General features: G+C 42.8%; 1 protein-coding gene across 1 annotated transcript in view; it reads right to left on the minus strand.

The window, feature by feature from the left end:
- The window catches only part of MAK16 (MAK16 homolog), an 84,345-nt gene that overhangs the window by 14,466 nt on the left and 53,272 nt on the right, over nt 1-16,607 (minus strand). Inside the window, exons 6-7 of the mRNA XM_085634482.1 lie at nt 12,939-12,993; nt 11,694-11,768 (exon numbers count right to left, since the gene is read on the minus strand). Coding sequence (XP_085490608.1) covers nt 11,694-11,768; nt 12,939-12,993 — 130 coding nt within the window. The remainder of the gene's footprint in view (nt 1-11,693; nt 11,769-12,938; nt 12,994-16,607) is intronic.

Consider the following 16,607-nt stretch of genomic DNA (forward strand, 5'->3'; position numbering starts at 1 on the left):
CTTTCGAAGAGCCAGGTCTTCAGCTTGTTGCGAAACTCGAAAAGCAATGAGGACGCTTCGGTGTGATGTGGGAGGTTGTTCCATGCTTTGGGGGAGATGTACGAGAAAACACAGACTCCGGTTTTTGTTCTGTGAATGGGGTTATGTGAGCTAGTGAGAGGCTGGCTGAGCAGAGGTGCCTGGCAGGTAAGTGACAGTGGAGGCGGCTGTGAGGCAGGGAGGGCCAGTGTTGTGATGTGTTTTATGTGTGAGGAGCTTGAACTGGGTGCGTCCTTGTATGGGGAACCAGTGAAGTTCCCTAAGGTGTGAGGTGATGTGGGTGTGGTGAGGTAGGTCGAGGATGCGTCTAGCAGTGGAGTTATGGGTGGTTTGGAGCCTGTTCCGGAGCTTCTTGGCGATTCCAGCATAGGGTGCATTACCATAGTCAAGTCTGCTGGCGCTCAGGACCTGTGTGACTGTTTTCCTCATGTTCTTTGGTAGTCAACTAAAGATCCTATGCAGCATCCTCAAAATATAGGTGCATGTGGAGGTCATTGCGTTTACATGTGGCTGTCAGGCTGAGCTTGTTGTCCAGGACGATAGCTAAATTTCTGGCGTGGATGTGGGGCTAAGCTGAGGTTTTCCTCCCTAAGATCACCACTTCCGTTTTGTCTGTGTTGAGTTTGAGGCAGTCGGATTTTATCGAGGTGCTTAAGTTGATTTTTGAGAATCAGTTTGGTGCCTTCAGCGTAGAAAAGTATGTTAGTGTTGTGTAATCTGATGAGGTCTGCCTGCGGGGTCATGCAGATGTTGAATAAGATGGGGCTGACAGAAGATCCCTGGGACACACCGCAGATGAGGAAATTGACTTTCGACATGGAAGGTGGCAGGCTGCCTTTTTGTGTTCTTCTTGTGAGCAAGGAGCAGATCCAATTGAGGGAGGGATACTATGATACCTGTTTCAAGTAGTCTTCTGATCAGGACAGAGTCGGAGACCGTGTCAAAAGCTGCAAAGAGATCGAGCATCAGGAGGGTTGCTGTTTCTCCACAGGCGAGGATCATCCTGATGTGCCCTGTTGCAGTTACAAGGGTGTACTGTGCGCTGTGCTTGGGTTGGAAGCCCGACTGGTGCTTAGGAGTTTGTGTGTGTTGAGATAGTTAGCAAGTTGTTAAAAGCTTTCTCCATGACCTTGGCTAGGTATGGTAGATTACTAGTTGTGTGAGGTCTGCTGAGGGTTTCTTTAGCAGTGCGTTGGCCACTGAATGTTTCCAGGTCTTCAAGAACATTGCAGTGGTGATGGGAGGTTAAGAAAGCAGGTGAGGACTTTGCTGATGGGGAAGGGAGGTGCCCCAAATGTAGATGAGGTGGGGGCAGGAGGGTCCATCGGTGCCCTGGAGAGGATGGTCCTCATGGTATTGGCTGTTTCTTCTGTGGTACTTGTTTTCCAGGTAATCAGTGAGTTTTCATGGTCGTTTTTGGGTAGGCTGGAGATGAGGGTGAGGTTGAAGGTCGAAGTTGTTGTAGATGCTGAAGCCAAATGAACTCCGAGAGGTTATTGCATGGTTCTTGCAAGGGGGTAATACTGCTCATGGTGGACACTGGAGAAGTCAAGTCTTTGATGACTAAGAAGAATTCTTTGCAGCTATTGGACCTGTTGTCTATGCGTTCTGCTAGGGCCTTCCTCTTGGTTTCTCTGATCAGCTGTGGTAGTGTAGCAAGGCTTCTATAAAAGTTTCCTTGTCATTTTCGTGGTGATTCGTTCTCTATCTTCTACCAGTTGTTTGCAGAGTTTTGTGGTGCGGAAATTGGCAGTGTACCAGCTAGCTTCCAGGTTCACTTCTGTGAATTGTGTTTACAGAGTGTCAGGAGGTAGGCATATTTTGTGAGCCACTCGTCTGTTTGATTTAGCTAATCGTCGATAAGGCTGGTTCAAGCTCAGCGTGTCAGGCCAGTTTTATTCCAAGATGCTGCTCCAGCTGCATTCAGCCAGGTTTGTGTGGGTGGGTTCTGTTTGTCGAGGGATGTTGTTTGGAATTGGATGATGGTGTGATCAGTCCAGGTAAGAGGCATGGTTGCAGTGATTTTGATGCAGTTTGCGAAAAACTGGCATGAGGGTGTGTCTGACAAAGTGTTTGTGTCTGGGGACATGTGTCATTCCAAAGTTTTCTAGGCTTCTGAGGAGTACAGTGGAGTGAGTTGGTGTTGTTTATGACTTCCAGGTGGAATTTGAAGTCTTCTAATAAGATGTAGTCCTTGGAGTCAATGGCAAGGAAAGCGACAAAGTCTAATATTGTCGGTGAAAGTAGCACGTGGTCCAAGTGGTCGGCAGATTAGGGTTCCAGCCAGGGTGTACATTGCTGAGATTCAAAATGTAGGTGCTCCACGTAGGGGGTTGGTTCTCTGTGGACATGGTGCAGTTGATCGATTCCTTGAATTACTCTTCCTGGCCTCTATTGGCAGTCCTGTTGTGGGACCTTGCATCATGCTGGGATGGGCATGGCGAGGTCAGCCAGGTTTTAAAAAGGAACAGGATGTCTGGGGTGTAACAATCTAGAATGTCCCAGATTTCCGTGGAATGTTTGCTGAGTGAGCGGGCATTGAGGAGCATGCATTATAGTTTGTCTTTGGGTGCGGGAGATGTAATGTGTGTAGTTTATCTGCAAATGTGACTCCGGGAAATTAAGAAAGAAAATTATTTTTTAATGAGAGGATAGCTCAAATGCTTCCAACTTTTCTGGTCGAATTGCAATATTCTAGGGCCCTATTCCTCACAATATACACACTTTGTAACTGTACTCTGCCACCTTCAACCTGGAAAGTCATAGTCAATGAGCTCCTTATGATTTCTGGGCACACAGTTTCTCTCTTTGATGGCATTAGTTGAAACAGTGACTTTAATTTCTTTGACAGGAATAGAGTTGTACTGAGGAGCTATCCTTTATTGCCATAGTTATAGGTGGGATCATCAACAAAACCTGAAAAGGGGTAAGGAACTCTCTATAAAGGCAAATTCTCCTCATCAATGATGGTTTTTGAAGCCACAAACGCGAGAACCCAAACTCTACATAAAAGCTTTCTCTAATCAAGAAAGCCCCAAAACAGTTCTCTATTTCACTGTACGTTCAATATTTTCTGCCCACCTTCTATTTTGACCATGCCAGAAAAAAAGCTGATGATGATTTTGGGTCGAGGTGAAAAGACAAGTTCCAGTAATTGTCATACAAGGGGTTCGGTTACAGATATGCCTTTGAATAACGTACAATGCTATTGTTTTATTTATAAACTACAAATCTAATAGGATGTCTATCTTGCACAACCCGAAGATCTAAATCCTCAGGAAAACAATATTCCGGAGCTCATGGGTGTCGAAAGGCGTCCATTTCTTAAAACAATTGGGCACACCAGAAGTGCCTTGATCCTTCAGAGAACTCCAACAAATATATAACCTACTAGACATACACTTTTAGGATTTTCTCAAGCTCAAAGTCAGCTTGTCCAAGATAAGTTACCCAGACAAAGATCTCTCCATCATTAAGGCAATAATACTTTCCCTCAACAAGTCGGGTCACCAAATCCTCTAAGCTTTACCACCCATTTAAAACCAAAATCCACATCCATCATAGGGGCAGTCAAAGAAATGGGATAGCCCTGGGTCCATCCCCTCAGATTACTGGCAGCTAATTTGGATATCAGTCATATCCCACAAGCTCCTCCCCTTTCTCTCCCAAACAAAGTACTGGCTCCTACATAGGACATTCTAGACACCTGCTCGGCTACATAAAATGGCTCTAAGAGAAGACCCAACATGTTAGAACAGTAATGAAGCTAATGGGGACCTCTGCCACCTAATCCTTCACTGCAGAGTGGTCTATTCTTTCTGTAACAGCGTTTTTGACTTAATCAGAGGCTCCCTCCGCGGGACGCGCGCGGGCGTCGCCGGGCTGAGCCCGGGCAGAGGGCGGGCCGTCTGTGGCCGTCCGGGGCCGGAGGAGGCTGGGCCGGGCCATATCCCTTATTGCGCTCCCTTCCTCTAACAGGCACTATCCTGCAAGGCAAGTATACAACCACTGCTACGGGACCCGGGACACTGAGACTGTTGCTGCCATACTGGTTGTATCAATTGCCTATTGTTGACTGTTTCCTCCTGTTGTTAACGTTCTGCATCCACCTTGCCCCATACACTGGTCTGAGGTAGTGGTGGGAGATCTCGGCCGCGCGCAGTACCGCCCCTTTGGTCCTCATTTAATCAATAGTTGGTCCACATTAATATCATGGTAAAGAGTAAGAACCCTCAGCCCAGGGTGGAGGGAGGGGTAAAGGGGACCCTGGACGCCTTTATTGTAAGAGCAGAGTCCCTGCTAGCCCACGAAATTTTATTGACGGAAAAGCGGCTTTCCCTGGACTCTTTAATAGCCAAAAAACGGTCCTCCTTGGGCAACTTAACCCTCAGTGTAACGCCGGGTGGGGTTCCCCCCAATTCCCTGCTGGTGGCAGACCCTAGCCCACGAGGGACTCTAGACCTAGCAAGCCCGTCTGCTATAGTTATCTCCCCCACCCTCAGGGCGCCGCAAGTAGCTGGCTCGCTACACTCTGATACTGTGCTAGGAGAAGCAGACAGGGGGGGAACCAGTGCACTTTTAACAGCACCAGACACTGAATCTAAGCAATCGCCCACCAGGGAAGTGGTAACTCGATCGAAAAGATCTCAATTGCAGGCAGACCCATTAACCATAGGAGGGACGCACACCTCTAACCCCTCGAGTAGGTCTAGCCGCAGAGGACCAACTAAGGCCACCAAGAACTCAGAGTGCTCTAAATGCCCAACTTACAAAACCACAAATGGGTCAACAGGGCTGCATGAAATCATCACAATACTGGAAGGGAAATTGGAGCAGCTCCTAGTTCAACATTTAGGCCCAGTATTAGCAGCAATCTCTAGTGTGGAATGCACATTGAGGAGGTTGGCAGATCCAGTCCCTGAAAAGCCAGTTGGGATCACTCCACAGAGGAGGCAGGAGGGTGGTGGGAGCGAAGAGGAGTCACATAGGGTTGCCAGTGATAAAACGGTTACCATTAATACTGAATTTGAGCCCAGAAATTGCAGGGAAGCCGTTTTAGAACAAACAAACACTGGTAATAGGCACACTGGACAAAAAACCAAGGGTAATATGCGGACTCCCCCTGATCTAAAAACCGCTCCCTGTGGCCCAAAAAAGAACGCAGTTTGGCCCAATATTAGTAACAATACTGTCTGCGCTCAGAACACCCCAGGCCTCCCGATACTAGATTTACCCCCCGCATCCAGTCCTTACACGCTAGTGTTAGTAGGCGTCCCAGGCCTTAATAAAGATGTCGAGGAATCAACTAGCACGCTGATAAATAAGACCTTACACTGGGTGCGAAATAAACTACATGGGATGAGGCTCCAACACAGGCACATCTTAATGGCCAGGAGGGTGGCCTGGATTGGGAATAGCGTAAAAAGATTTACAGGTGACTGTATTATAGTTAATCTCAAATACCCCGAGATGGTGAGAGACCTACTTGATAACCGACACATGGATGGGGGTTTTGGGTCAAATATAACGATGTTACCCCTGAATTTCTTCTATAGGAACAGTGCACTTGAAACTGGGCAGGGATGGCGGGGGCCCTGGGATCCCAAAAATCGGAGGGAGGTGGCACCTGTTCATGACACAAATAGATTTGCGCTGCTTTCTTGTCCCTCCGTATTGGATGAACAGGACTGACTGATGGAAATAGGGAATATGGAGCCTGAGTTGGCAAACCCTACCCCGGGTAATACCGTAGATTTCAAGGGGATTCCAGAGCAAGCGGCAGCATCCGTCCCTGTGGTAGAGCAAGGGACGGAAATGGAAGCCAGGCCGAATACGCCACACGGCCTGGACAAGAGCCCCCCCTAATAATGATGCCTAGCACGATTAGGGGTGTAGCTCCAAACCTTAGGGATCTGGGGATTATTTCCTGGAATATTTCAGGACTTGCAACCAAGATCCAAAATATTGAATGGTTAGCCTTTATAACAAAATTCCAAATCATTTGCCTACAGGAAACATGGGAAACCAACAAAACTGTCCCATTCCTGGAAGGATATAAATTGTTTTTTGTGCCAGCCCGGAAATCTAATATGGGAAGAGCCAAAGGCGGACTAATAATGTATGTAGCGTTGTCATTGCAGGGGAAATGGCAAGATCTGGGGTGGGACTCCGGCTGCCATCGGTGGGCCTAAAGCTCATTTTTATAAACTTTTATAATGCGGGACAATCTTTAATAAACTTGATGGAGTTAGAGGAAAGACTGGTTACCCTTCAGAACTCAGGGGATGAGGGCTATCAGATAATTCTCATGGGCGATTTTAATTGCCATCAGTGCCCACATCTGAAATGGGAAGGTGGCTCTTGGGATAATTGCCCTTCTATGAAAGGTTGGCACCTGGAGCACACCAGAGAGGGCCTGTCCCTGAGTACAATACTGAGCGAGTTTTCCCTAACTCAGACAATGGATCTGATTGATCGGGGGGAAGTCTGATAACATAGCCCCTTCCTTTAAGGGTAGAGGCTGTAACTCAATAATAGACTATATTTTTATTTCCACTGTCCTAATAACTAGAATAGGCCAGTTTACGATAGTACCCAGCGCGTTTAGCGATCACAATCCCTTGGTCATGTCACTAGTGGACATCTTTCCAGGTACTAAAACAGACAGAAGGACAATTTAAGGCAAAGGATCAAGGAAGAAGAATTAAATGGGAAAATATTGATGGGGAACAACTCCATAGAGCACTCCTTGCCAACGCCGAGAATCACTTGTGGAGATGTTTAGACCTCACTGTTGAGGGGACGGACCTGATTGCAGCGTTTGAGGGCACCGCACAGCATATAGACACTCTCTTAAGAAGCAAACCAAGGCCCCAGGTAGATTTCTGCCCTAGATGGTTTGACAAGAACTGCTCCAGAGCCCATAGGGACATAAAATTGGCACTATCAACTGCCCCTAGGAACAGAGGAGAGATTGCTGACTGTAGGGCCCGGTACAAAAAGGCAATTAAGGCGCGAAAAAGACTCCTACAAACAGAGGCCTGGGAATCTTTGAGAGAGGCCGCGGAGCTCCATGATATGACCAGCTTTTGGAGGATTATAAATGCTCCTTGCTTTCAACCCCCGAATAAGCCTCAGGTCGCTTCCCACATCTTGCCAGATGAATGGATGGCGCACTTCAGTGGCCTATAGAATCGTGGCGAGCCTGAGGAGCTGCCAACTATCGGCACAGAATCCCTTGGTGGTGATTGGTCACACTTTACGGTCCAGGAGGTTAAACTGGGAATTGAGGGCTTGGTGGTGAGGAAGGCCCCAGGGCCAGATGGGATACCCCCCGACCTCTTCAAAAGCCAGGTAGACCTCTGGGCCCCGATACTGACCAGGGTGCTGAACACAGCTATTGAAGCAGGCATGCCCAGATCCTGGTCCACGGCCACCATCATACCTATATTCAAAAAGGGCAATAGAAACGACCCGCAGTGTTATCGCCCTATCTCCCTCATCGATGTCTCGGCAAAAATTCTGGGGAGAGTTGTTTTAAACCGTCTGTTGACTTGGGCCGATGATAATAACATCATTACGGATGTGCAGTACGGGTTTAGAAATGGGCGTTCTACCACTGATCAGTGCCTCAATCTGTACCTCCTGGTAGCAAAGTACACTGTGGCCAGGGAAGGCACTGTTTACCTGGCTTTTATGGATCTCTCAGCAGCATTCGACTGTGTGAACAGAAGAAGGCTGTGGGAGATCCTGGATGTGCTGGGCGTTGATCCGGGCCTGATCCATATCTTACGAACACTCCATTTAAACACCACGGCACGGGTCAGATTTGGCGAGAGGGGGGAAGTCACAGAGGACTTTGGGTGCAGTGGAGGGGTGAGACAAGGGTGTATCCTTGCCCCTTTTCTGTTCTCGCTCTATATTAATGGGCTTGATAAGGCACTTAGAGAGCTGGAGGCCGACTGTCCCTGCATCGGGAGGAGAAGTATACCAGTCCTCCTTAATGCAGATGACGCGGTACTCCTGGCGCGTACAGGAAGGAGCTTGCAGACTCTCATCAGCGGCTTTGTGCGCTTTATGGCAGACTTAGACTTAGTTCCCAACCTTTCAAAGTCTTACGTCATGGAAGCAGGCAAAACCCCTTCAAGGAACTGTACCTTCTATATAGGCACCCATAAACTTGAGAAGGTAAAAACCTTTAACTATCTGGGGATCATGTTTGACAAGGACCTCTCCTTTAAACCCCTTGCAAAGCATAAATGTAGTCAATACCCGAGAGCAGTAGGGTCAATCATGAACTATGCAAGTAGACTTGGACGGTGGTCGCCTAATGAAATAGTAAAGTTATATAGGTCAGTTTGCTGTGCGAAGACTCTATATGGAAGTGAGTTATGGGGTTTTATAGATGTAAGCAAAATCCAAGTGGAAGAAAATAAGTTCCTAAGGAGACTCCTGCAAGTGCCCCAATGTATCCCCTCATATATCGCCCATGAGGAACTGGGCATTCCCCACCTTAGTGACAGGATTCAGCTCAACCCCATAATTTGATGGATCAAGATCTGGATAAATCCCGAGGCATTGTTAACTAGACAAATCCTGGAGGATTGCATGAGGGGGGACAAGGGCTTGCTAATACCCTGGCTTAAATACGTAAGGGATGCACTAGATTTATTGGGCCACGTACCCTTTTTTAATTACCCATCCGCACTGAGCAAAAAGGACCTGGCCCTTGCTAAGGCTGACCACCTACGATATATAGCCAGGGCCAGAGAAGAAATAGAAGGGCGAAAACGTAGTGTCTGTGACTATCAGCTCACAAAAACCTCTGTGGGGATGGAATTCTACCTGTCTAATACATATAACAAACAGGATAGATTCCTGATGACTAGATTTAGGTTAAATCTTCTGCACCACATTCTGTCAGTCCCCGCCGGTTTTGTAAGCGATGCTAGGACAAAAGGGTGCTGCGGCTGCGATCTACGATCTCCGCAAGACACCCTACACTTCGTCCTACTCTGTCCCTTTTACGCACTCCCAAGGTCTCGTTTTCTAAAAACTGTCTTAAAACGAGCCAAAATTAGACAGGCCAAAGTGGCCCTCTTGTTTCTTAAAATGTCGATCGATCCTTTTGTCTTATTTAGCACGGTGCACTTTCTGCGACTCGCAGTTAAATTAAGATTGACCAAAGGAGAGGCACACTGAAGTAGATAGCGGAAAATCGTCTGGGATTGATTGGACCCATATAGATACATTTTACTTTTTCTTTTTTATATAAATCACTGTCGTACACAAAGGCTTACTGTATTCGATTGCCTTGTTTTTATTCTTAACTTGTTTGTATATAGGGATTTTTATATCATTGATTTTACAGGGAATGTGTATAATTGATTTATATTACTCTTAATGGATTGTACGATTGTAGCATGAACTGCATCTTTTATGGATATCTTTTTTTTTATCCGAATAAAGATTATTGACTTGACTTTATCCACACTCTTTGTGGGATCAGACTTAAAAAGGACTTCCTATCCCTTATTCAGGGATTTTTAGACCCCCAAATCTATTCACAGAATGATAGACTTCTAGTGGACATACTACTAACTTTGGCTTGTAAGTCGGTATTGGCCAACTGGAAGAACACGGCTGCTACCTCCTTAAGTACCTGGCTGAATTGGATTACCTACCTAAGAGGGGCAGATAATATCACTCTCCAGAACTCCCCCTGGAAAAATACAAAATAACGTCTGGGAGTTGCTTAATAGCTACTTTGCCACAACAAAACCCCCATAATCCTCCATGGGTCATAGACTGTCCCCTTACTTAGACAGGAGTTTGCGCCCAGACATGAACAATAGGTCTCCACCCCCCCCCCCACAAACACACACAAAAAAAGTGCATTCTAACTCTGTGTGCCGAATATGTATGCTAAACTTTGTATGAATATGGATTAATTATGCTGTACTGTCACTAGTGATGTGTGTTATACTCCCTGGCACAACTATCTCTCGGCTTGGCTAATAAAATAGTGTACTGTTCTTGGACAGTAAAAGACCCTCAGTGAACTGCTCTTTAATTTATTTCAATTTCTTTACGTTTCCCTTATTGTGCCTTGAAAGCTGTGTTTTGGATATTGCTCTTTCATTTTTGTGAGTTATTTTCTGTTTTTCTAAAGTTCACAGGGCATCACCTGTTCCAGTATATGTAGCTTGCTTATTATGCTTTAAACCGTGCTATTATAGGTATGCTTTAAACCGTGCTATTATAGGGGACTGTTTAAAATCAACTCTGCATACACAAATGCCATGGCTGATATACATAGTGTTTTTGTCAAGACCTGCGGCATCCAGACTACTTTAATAACCCTGAAACTCTAGTAGAAATTGGAAGGAAAGATCTAAAATCTGAATGCATTATGCATCTAGAGTACATAAGGTTGTCTGCAGAACTGTTAAAGCCCACTGTTCTGAGAAATCAGCTTATTTTAACTAATTATGATATGCAGGCACACTTCAAAGTAGAACCCAACTCAAGGCACAGGTTTGTCCCGACACGTTTTAGATTGGATATTTTTCACCGGACGGTTAGTTTCGCAGAACCCAATGACTGGTCTCCAAATTTAGGTAATTGTTCCTGTGACAAAACGATGATACAGAGCACAATGCACGTTGTACTCTTCTGCAAATTTTATAAAAAGTGGAGGAAATGCTATATCTTAAGCATTTTAAAGACATTACAGTTCACTCAATGCCGTCCGGCGTATCTTTTTCTGCAAACATTACCCACCATTGATATATGTAGTAGATTCTCATACTTTTTTGGGGTGCTTTTTATGCCAGAAAAAAACATCTCAATAGATGATGCGAGCAACTTTGTATGATAGTCGATATAGTTGATAAGTGATCAAATGATATATGTCTTTTATTAACCCGTTATTATCTTATGATGATATATACTATAAAATCGGGATTTTAGTTTAAAAAAAAATGTAATTAGTTACTATGAATCACAATAAGAGATTTGAATAAGAATGGATGGCGGACCCCGACTTGAGGTTTTTACATTCTTCCATTTTCTCTTTTTATATGTGAAATTAAATGAATTGTTTTTATATGCATTGTTGTAAACAAAGTGGGATCTTTTTACTGTACTTCTATGAACTTTTTTGGTGCGCTTTTATGGTCTAATTTATTTAGATCGAATAAATTTGGTACTTGACTTGCTTATTATGTACCCTGCTATACTATCATATCAGCTCCTCTGTTCTGTTTTTATAAAACCGAATGAAAACTTTTTGAAATAAAAAAAAAAAAGACAAATCTGTAACCATTAACCCATGCTGGGTTTCCTAAACATGTGAGACAATTCCAAGTGGGCTTGTGTTGTGAGATGTAATGGGTCACTCAGAGAGGCCACATCAATAAACTAGGCTATAGTCAATCAAATTAGCAATGTCACAACACTGTGAAGCATTTTAACTACTAAGGAAAAAGTGTGTCACCTTTGCACTAGAAGCACAGTTACACTGCAAGGTCTGACGAACAACCTACTTACTGCATTAATATCTGGTGGTGCAGTTGACAACAAGCAAAACCATCCACCCCACATCTTTGGGAATAGTTGCCAAATAAGTTGAATGCTCTAGAGTGTGTTCTTACCGCTCCTTGTTTCAGCCGCTCTAGTAGTTCTTTTTCAATCGCATTGTCCACTTGAGCCGCCACCAACGCCTTTTCCTGGTTAGAAAAAAATATAAAGTGCATTAAAGCAAATCAAGAAAACTACCACTTTGCTGCATTACTAAGCATGAACAGCAAGCAAATGCCCGTTGTTGCACAAATTAGAATACACATCACTGAAATAAGTATGACAGTATTTTTGCAGAAAATTTAGTTCATAGAAATTGACAAATTAAAAATGATTTTTCCAAAAAGCTCTAAATTACTTTTAACTGAAAAAATAAGACAAAAAAAGGAAATTAAAGGCTACTCCAAAACTAGATTTTCCCTTCACTGTTAATGAAATTAATAAAATGGAAATAAGGGAGTGAGTGAAACTTGCTCAACCTCTGTTCCCCCCTTTCCTCTGCCACCTACTCTGACAGGTGACCCTACAGATATTCCCCTGTAGATGAAGTAAAACAATTAATTATTTTTCAATCAGACAACTAAACAGGAAATATAATCAGCGATGAGAGGGCAGGACATTTACTGTACTGGACTTCATCATGGTCCCTACCATGCCATCACTCACATATAACACCTGTCCCCAACATCTTATTTGTTCATACCTATTTTTAAGATTGCAACACGTTTTCAAACGTTTTTTTAAATTAAAACATTTTTCATATACTTAACTTTGAGTGTTAAGTAAGTCTCAACGAAAGACAAGATATAGACTGACGTGCCTACTAATGAAACTTAAATATTTGAAATTCTGCAGGCTCCATTACTTAACTTCATCAAAAAATGCACATCGGCTAAAAACTATGCAAGAACACATTCATGTGTCCACTGCGGATACAACAATATGTGACACAGAATACATGAAAAAGATGACTGATATTACCTAAAGATCTGGTGGGCAACCTAACACAATGACTGAACAATGATTCTAATGTGAGATGAGCAGGATACCTTGTATGCCACAATAACACCACAATTAAAATAAAAATTAAAGTTTAAAAAAATGCATTTAGATGGTAACAAACAAATTGGTGATTATCTGACAAATGCATTTAAGTATAGATACAAATGTGTGGTTATGGAATATGTTGATGGGAAGGATGAGAACTTTGTCTAAGTATGAGTCATGTTCAATATTGTTAAACAGAAAATGAAAAACCTGAATGAACAGGAAATCGGGAAAACAAATGACAGGAATCACGGTAAAGAAAATCAAATAACCTCTCGTCTTTTTTCCCTCCTCTCCACCTTTCTGCTTAAAGGAACAAGTTTTCTCCTATAAAGGAACGCAAAAAAAAGGATTAGTGCTTAACTTAGGCAGACATGGACAACACACATATATCATGATTCAAAGCGTCTTGATTTTCCACTGCTGGGCACCATATTTGACACCAAGACGCCTGACCACTACTGACAGAAATGTGGCTTTAGGAAAAGGTAACCGCACCCAAGTGATAAAAAAAACTGAGTTTGTAAACCTCTGACTATTTGTGAGCCACTGAAAGATGAAAGCACAGAAGAATGATCCTTATTGCAATTTTTCATTGCTGCTGCGGTTTAGCTAAAGAGAGCATACGTTTTGAGAAATTTCCACCTTACTTGAAAATAGTTTTTATAAATACTAAAATACAGTGCTCGCACACTAGGCAACTGTTAAACAAAAAAAAACATTTTAAAAAATAATGTAGGAGGTGCGCATTGGCACCTCTAACTATAAGCAAATACAAGGGTGGAGCTATGGAAAGAAGAACTTTAGAGCATAGCTTTGTAACGTAAGAACCACCGATCCCACGTTAAATGACTGGAGTAAAATTATGCAAATAAGGTCTGCACAAAAGAATACAAAAAAGGAAAAGGCAAACGTTTAGTTTTCATACTATTTGTTCACTTAATAATCGAGCTAAGGAACAATTATAGAAATAAGTGAGTAGGGTGGGGGGGGGCACAAGATTTGTCTCAGAGCATCTACCTAATAAATCTCTTGATAACATACATTGAAATTCAGTTATAGAAGAAATTCCTGTCATCACTGCTACTATTAATGCCCACTATACACCTATTTCTCTTTTTTTCAAACATCTGTTTGAGTTTTTAGTTAAGCTGCACCTGCATGCATGTTATATATAACATTTGCACAAGTTTACAGGAATTTAACAGTCTTGACTCACAACAAACAATTATGATAACCATGTTTTCATATTTTCCCAATTGTCCATACAATGCACTACTACAGCAAGGTTGTCGATGACTCTATCCAGATTCCGCCAGCCTTTACATTTGCTGAGATCTCCAAATAGACAATTGTGCAACAGATTTAAACATGAATAAGAAGAACTTCTGAGCATACTAGTACAATTTCGTTCCACCTCATGATATAAGGTGTCTATGATTTTCACTTCCCCCTTAGGTTTACACGACACTATAGTAACAAAGCAGGTGTTGTGTGCGACATTACATATATAGTTCACTGCTGTCAAGCTTTTTCAATTGATTTAGTGCTGAGAGGGGTGGAATGCAACTCATTTACAGTAAGTGGGACATGCGTTGCCAATGTGTTATTTTGGTTTGTGATTGGGTATTGTGCGCATACACCTATTTCTCGCCTTTGTATTCCTTTCATCCTGATGATCAACAATATGCAGTGTTGCTATTTTCCTGTGTAAACCAAAACTGTCAAACTCAAAGACGTTTTCCAGTCGTATACAGATTCATTCCCCTTAATAGGAGTGGAACCCTGCATGAAATGTGGCCCTCCTAGCAGTAAACGATCTCGTTTGAATCCTAGTACAAAATGGATAAGTTAGCCTTTTTTTGCTAAAAAATGTGTATATTTGTGTTGTAAGGTGAGTATCGTTTAAATGCGGAGTGAACCTAAACTTAATACCAGCCCATGTGCGGATGGCTAGGCGTAGAGTCGTGCAAAATATGTGGCGGCAGGTGAAGAAAAAAGCTAAAGAATACTGTACCAAGAGTATAAGAGGTATCTGCTTTCCAGCAGACAATCAACCTATCAGAAGTTTAAAGGGTTTTCAATAAGTGGATTTGCTAGCACTGTTTGGCAAGGAGTACTTGTCATCTAGCAACAGATAGAGAGAAGATCAGATACGGCTCTCATAGGCTTCGCATTCTTCCAGGAAATTGCAAAATGTAAAGCAGCCAGGGGCCACAGTGTCTGTCTGGTATGTCTGGGACAATTTCAGCCAACCTTACCCGGTGAGGAATTGAAAGTTTTTCCCTTTATGCCAAAGGACCTCAAAAACGCAAGCAAAACACATTTTTAGCTAGTCTGGAATGAGAAATTCTCTCCTTCCCATTTGATTCCTTACTCAAGCTAGTGAGAATGCAATTGGGAGATTTTAGGGGTGTGCAAAATTCTTTAACTTAATAAAATTGTGGTAAAAATAAATTCTGTAAAACTATGAAATTGGCAAAATTTGAAAGAAAAAAGGAAACCAATTCCTCAGGAAAACAAAAACTGAAGGAGCACTTTGTAGACTTATTTATCGGCAAAATGTGCTGATATCCTTAGTGTTTTGTCACTTAATATTGCGGAAGACTATTATAAAAACATTCAAATTTAAAAAAATCAGATTAAACGTTTGCAAATAATTTACTTCAAAAACTTTTTTTTAGGTTGAGCCTGGTTGCAAAAGACTTGTCATCTTACCAGATCTTACAGCATGCTTAACATTCGTGGGCATTCTTGTTACTCACTGCTTGCTTATTAGATAGCTTGCCTTGTTCATCTTGTATCTTTCCCTCCTCTGGAGCTTAGTCTCTTTACTTGGCTCCTTCCGATGTTCACTATTAGGAACTACTTTTTGCTTAGGCAATCGTTTATGTGTTTTCCAGCTGACTTCCCAATGTGAATGTTGCTCTCTCTCTCTCATCTGTGTGCTTCTCTTTCCCCACAAATACTCTAATCCATGTGCTTCTCCCTCAAGCTCCACATTGATCTGCCCCCTCATGTGCTTCTCTGCCCCTCCCACTCAATGTTTTTCTCTCACCCGTTTGTTTCTTCATGTCCTATGTGTTGCTTTTCCTATGTTGCTACCCCACACTCATTTTTGCAACAAAAAAAAAACAAAGCACAACATTTAAAAAAAATTACTTACCCATCTATTTCAGATTGGTTATTAGATAGAAAACAAGCATGGGCAAAGCCAATACGTCTCGCCTTTGCAAGAGGTTCTATTTTTGTTTTCTCTCTTGTACAGTAGTTTTGTGGATAGTAAGTGTAGATTGTTTCTGTCAATAAATAGGTTTTAATGTTACCGATCTCAAAGGGATCATAATCACTACGCACTGACAATATTACTCAATCAAAAAGAATTTGTTACACTTTAAGTTAACTAACCAACTTGGCTACCCAGCTCTGATGCTTAAATACCATGAAAGGAAAATGTAGCTATGAATAACCCTACATCCAGACAGTTAAGCTTTTTGAAATGTTTCACCGAGTTATACACTCGGTCCAGAAAGCACACAAACTTGGAGGGCCAGGCAGGCAGCTAGAAGGCACATCGGAGTCAGCCGCAAAGAGATTTGTGTGACGAGCACACGGACAATTAATAAAGGTCATCCGAGATAGCACATGGATTGCAAGAGGGGTCAAAACAATGCCAGATTACTGTGGCTCCACTAAATAAACTGACTGTTTTCAAGAGGTGTTGTGAGTGAGAACAAAAATTGTATGGAATGTTTCTGCCCATGGATTTCAGCACAGAGGTGCTAAAGTTAGAAAACACTACACTACATCAATATTTTAGAAAGCGTTTAAGGTTGGCCACTTAATGGAGTGAAGCTAGTGGATACAACTAAACAAGTAAATAATGGGAGATACACTTTAGTCGAAAAGTGTTGTTTTCAAACTTTTATTGGTTGCTATGG

This window comes from Triturus cristatus, chromosome 11, assembly GCF_964204655.1.
Source record: "Triturus cristatus chromosome 11, aTriCri1.1, whole genome shotgun sequence".
NCBI lineage: Eukaryota > Metazoa > Chordata > Amphibia > Caudata > Salamandridae > Triturus > Triturus cristatus.